The sequence below is a fragment of the Micromesistius poutassou genome, assembly GCF_964030765.1.
Source record: "Micromesistius poutassou genome assembly, chromosome: 18".
Taxonomy (NCBI): domain Eukaryota; kingdom Metazoa; phylum Chordata; class Actinopteri; order Gadiformes; family Gadidae; genus Micromesistius; species Micromesistius poutassou.
Genome location: NC_140288.1, coordinates 7,047,936 through 7,052,935, shown reverse-complemented (window position 1 = coordinate 7,052,935; position 5,000 = coordinate 7,047,936). Strand labels below are relative to the sequence as shown.

Below are 5,000 nucleotides of genomic sequence, written 5' to 3'. Positions count from 1 at the left end.
AGAAAATATGAGAGAGAGAGAGAGAGCGAGAGAGAGAGAGAGAGAGAGAGAGAGAGAGAGAGAGAGTGATCCAGATCCAGAGAGAGATAAGATTGAGAAATGACATTCAATATTGCATTTCCACCCACTACGATTGTGTTGTGAAATATGCATGTCTGCTAATGTTTATCTGCCATTGCACTAAGCACATCCATGTGTGAACAAACATCACCTAGTTTTCCTCCCTGTACAACTGTTTGTATCTCCTCTTGTGTCAAACACAAAAAAAATGTAAAGTACCCATTTAGTACGCAAAATACAAGACCACTGCGTGGTTCTCACTCAACAAAGAGAAACCTACTTTCAGAAACGTACACATCAGTGAAATGATCTCTTGACTGGCGTCCTCACAGCGCTACACCTATATATGTGCCTCTCCTTCCTTGTCTCCGGTGACAATGAGAGCACATTCCAGGCTTATTTCCTTGGAGACAATTGCCATACTTTTGTGTTGCGGTAAAACCTGAACGGCAGGTTGTGCGTGGGGCCTTGAGGCCTGACTTGTTTTCTTGAATGGAACTTAACAGACAGTGGGCGTTCCCTCTCTCACATCCCTTGTTGGAGGGAAAGAATATCCAGAATGTTGTCATTTATGTCTAGATCTATGTTGCCATTACACACATTAAACCAAATGGAAATCCCCCAGACGATTGAAAGAGAAACTCTTGAACAATCAGGTGTGTGTGTGTGTGTGTGCCTCCGTTTCCCAAACTGTGCCCAAGTAATGCAAACCGATACCCTCGGAAACCCTGATAATGATCACCTGCTTTCTCCTTGCTGCAGGCATTACAAGGTCATAACGATCCTGTTTCTATGCTTTGAAATGAGCTCATTTAAAACCTCCATCCTCCCAAATGAGTGTCGGCATCAGTCCCAGTGAATCAGGGGTCCTCTGTGAAGAGTGGAAAGGTCAAAAGTCCATCTTAAGGCTTAAGAACCTGCCTTCTATCAGGCCCCACATTAGGGGGCCGTTGAGCAGCTTCTACAGGAGCACCACTAACACCAACACGTCCAACGTCCCCGCGATCCAGTGCTAACCTTTACCAAAAGACCCACCTTGACCCTCTTGCCGTCGATGTCGAGCGTGCGCACGGTGAAGTCCACGCCGATGGTGTTCTGCTGCTTCTCCGAGAACACCCCCGACTTGAAGCTCTGCACCACGCAGGTCTTCCCCACGTCCGAGTCCCCGATGAGGATGAGCTTGAAGAGGAAGTCGAAGGCCTCGTCCTGGTCCGGCGCTGCCGGGCCCTGCATGGCGGGGCAGCGACGAGACCCTCGGGGGAGGCCTGTCCCTCCGGAACGAGATGAAGCTTGTTTGTCTTGGGTCCTTCTCCGCCAAGAAGATCCAAGAGTGGTTTCCTTCTTTTTAAGACGTGTAAGAAGGTTATGAAGTATCTACGGTGGTGGACCACCAGCCTCCAGGCAACCTCAAGAAAACCACAACAGACTCCCAACGAAACAGAGACTGAACTCAGAGCAGCAATTCAATCCTCCATGCAGTTCCTGCTTCTCAGGTGCTGATTGCACAGGCTTCTTCTTCTTCTTCTCCTTCTTCTTCCAACAGCAACAGCGTCACTGGCCTACGAAGCAGGATTAACAGCCCCTGGGGTGACTCCTCTCTGGCACAGACTGGTAGATCAGATGAACACAGATCAGACCAGGAAGTCCGGTCCTGCTAGTGTCATGTAAAGGAAGAACAGAACACAGCCACACCAAACAAACCTGTTAGTGGGTCCCGCCTGTGGGGGGGGGGGGGGGGGGGGGTGGACGAGAATATCCCAACGGTGGACTTGATGAGTTGTCAGTTGTGTTCTCCAGGGTTCCAGGACTTGGTTTCCACCATCCACTGTAGAGCGTGGCTGCGGGCTGGTTATGGGTATCTTCTCCTCTCTTTGTCACCAGTTTCCTTTTCACTCGCATGAGGTTTCCTGTGCACACACATACAGACACGCACACTCACTCGCCCGCCCTCCCACTCTCGACCCCGCCCACCCAGAACTCGTTCCACTGCACCTGTTGCAACAATGCGTGGTCACGTTGCCAGCCCAAATATGTTGAAAACGGCATTGCAGGGGATTCTGGGAAATGGTGTCATTTTGCGTTGAGTTCTGAGGAGCATCAGATCAGGAGGAAAAGTTATGATTTAGTTATAATTTAGTCCCTTTGTATCAATGAGATCAATGAAATCAATACATTGACTAAATTTCTACTCACTCCATTATATTTGGCCCAATGTATAAATGGAATCTGTAACAAATATAGGATTGAATTTTCTGTGTTTTATTTTATGAAAAATACAATTTATAGGATCAAAAATCATGTTAAGAGATATTTGCAATATGCACGTTCACAGTGAATACTGACTTATACGTATGAATAGGTTGAGTAAGGCAATTGGTTAATATTCATGCAGTAATTGATATATTCCTAATTTAACCTGATTAATGTTGCAGTTGCAACATCTATTGTAACAGTCATTTTCCTTTTTCTAAAATGTATTACATAATAAATAACGCAAAGATTGAGAAAGGACTCTTTTTTTTCAATCTCTGAAGACAAAAACAAAACTAAAATGAATACAGTGCTGTTTTCATCCCACTTTTTTCTTTTTGGCTACTAATTGCTTGGTCTTGAAGAGTTTCCCTCATCTTTTAAAAAACAACACAAAAAGCTTAAAGCGATACACAACAAGACAGTGCATAGAAAACACACACAAATAAAGCACAAAGTGCAGCGAATCCCAATCGCTCCTCTCCTACTAACAAACCACCGTAAAACACACACCTCAAACTTCATTACACACTCGAATCCGTATAATTAATAAAAGAAATCATGCCAAACATGAAATCCACAGCAAACCATCAACATTGTCATTCCTGGCTCCAGAGAGCAGGACGTGGTTCTAAACACCTCCCGTACATTCTGTCATTGACCTGTTAACCAGTCCAATAGATCAGTGTTTCCTTTGTATTTGGTGACGACGTGTTCAAATGAAAATCCAGTTTGTTCGATGACATCATTCGAGCTCGGCGTTCTCCCCGAGAGAGGCGTAGTTCCCCGCCTTTGCCTCGGCGCTGTAGTACACCGGAGGAACGTTCAGTTTCCTCCTCAACTGAACCAAAATCAAGATGGCGAGCACCAGAGAGGAAGACTGGGGAAATAAAAATGAACAAAAAAAGTCAACAAAAAAGTCATCACCTTAAGTATATTACTCATTTTCAAAGTAAGAGCGGAAGAAGAGTTGGCGAATGACATGTTTTTGTTATTGCCAGGCTTATATAATAAGAGATTCTCTATTTCTCTAAATTGCTTTATGTGTCTTTCAATGTGAGCCCCAGTCAACGATTGATTTTTGTTATTGAAAAATAGTACAATAGTATGATATCATGTAATGTCCTTTTTTTAAAGCTGTATTACACACAAAACACAGAGGGAGGAACAAACAGATCAATAACCAATTTAAACCACAAATCAATAAGCAAATGGGATCCACTTCAGATGGGGCTGTGTGGTGCTCCTTTTGGTTTGGGTCATAAAGTGGCCATGTGGTTAGAAAGAGAAACAATTACAGGTCAAATGTGAGACCGTGTTTGATTCATTCTCCTGTCAACAGGCTCCCCCCAGTGGCCACTCTGTATACTTTTCTATGCTGCTACAAAAAAGACTAACTTTTTGTTCCAAATGGAAGACACAAAAGAACGTCTAATATTGGGACAAAAAGCTCTTAATTATATCAAACGTGTTGATGACCACGTTATTGATATTGATGTTACTGTCCATGACAAAACAAAAAAAGATGATGTATGTATGTATGTCTCTGATGAATACAGGAGTAGAATCAATGTATTTAAAGTTGTGCATTCCCTTATTCTGTAGCTTCTTTGATGCTTATTGTCAACTTATATAAAAATACATAAAATATCTATAGAGAAACATTGCTAATGTTTTACTAAAGTACTTACCAATAATATAAGGACCATTGCTAAAATTGCTATCGATATATCGAGCAGCTGATGGACATGGTAAACCAGGGCTGGAAGACATGGCTGGAACATAAGTAGAAAAGATGCAGATCTATTTTCCAATATCAACATACATGTCATTCAATCATACATGATGAAGGATAGATCAAGTAGTCTGTAATAAATGCTAAATGTATTGTTAGTCTCATTGAAGCCAATGAGATGAAGTAACTTAATAATAACATTAAAATAAACACGTGATATACACCAAACTCATAAGGTAATGTGTATTTGCATATTAAATAAATATATTATTACCGGTTTATAAATCATAATAGTCTCTCCGCTCGGGTGGCCGTCATACAGACTGCTGTTCGTAGGGGCTGGAATCTGGACAACACAAAGAGCATTGACGGATACATAAATTGATTATTAAATCCATAATCAAGGGTTATGGATTAAATGATTGAGTGTATACCAATATGGAAGAAAAAAATAAGAGAAAGAAAGAGACTTGATTAAACTTGATTGAATTGCAGAGATTTTGGAGGACAATCACAGCAAGATGATGTACATATTCATAGATGTAAATCAAACAATCCTTTTTCAATCTGTTCACAAAATGATCAACAAATTGACCGAAATATGGTTATTTCATATGGTTATTTCATATGGTTATTTCATAGGTGATAGTGACTATTCTATCATGCATTTTAGTCTCTTCACTGGTGAGGGCCACAAAAGCTTCAATATTCAATATTCAATATTCAATATTCATATCGACTTCTCGAAGATACTTTAGGAAGTATTTTATGCTTTTGGTAAGAAACTTTCTTTAGGAAGACTTTTATAGATACCCACACATTCAGTCAGGTTCTCAATGCAGACACAGGAGGGATGGATGTGTTCTCCCCAGTCCTGATAGCCCTTGTCCACACCGCAACACATCAGCTAGAGAGGTTGAATGCACACACACGCACACACACACACACACACACA

At 41.7% G+C, this 5,000-nt stretch overlaps 2 protein-coding genes across 2 annotated transcripts in view; both read right to left on the bottom strand.

The window, feature by feature from the left end:
* LOC311363106 (ras-related protein Rab-19-like) overlaps nt 1–2,031 on the bottom strand; it is a 5,057-nt gene extending 3,026 nt beyond the window's left edge. Inside the window, exons 1-2 of the mRNA XM_084483038.1 lie at nt 1,762–2,031; nt 1,096–1,668 (exon numbers count right to left, since the gene is read on the bottom strand). Of these exons, the coding sequence (XP_084339164.1) occupies nt 1,096–1,293 (198 nt within the window). The 5' untranslated portion in view covers nt 1,294–1,668; nt 1,762–2,031. The remainder of the gene's footprint in view (nt 1–1,095; nt 1,669–1,761) is intronic.
* Nucleotides 2,032–2,298: 267 nt separating this feature from the next.
* Nucleotides 2,299–5,000, bottom strand: part of LOC311363105 (tetraspanin-8-like) — a 6,105-nt gene continuing 3,403 nt past the window's right edge. The window contains exons 6-9 of the mRNA XM_084483037.1: nt 4,863–4,952; nt 4,320–4,391; nt 4,002–4,085; nt 2,299–3,190 (exon numbers count right to left, since the gene is read on the bottom strand). Coding sequence (XP_084339163.1) covers nt 3,056–3,190; nt 4,002–4,085; nt 4,320–4,391; nt 4,863–4,952 — 381 coding nt within the window. The 3' untranslated portion in view covers nt 2,299–3,055. The remainder of the gene's footprint in view (nt 3,191–4,001; nt 4,086–4,319; nt 4,392–4,862; nt 4,953–5,000) is intronic.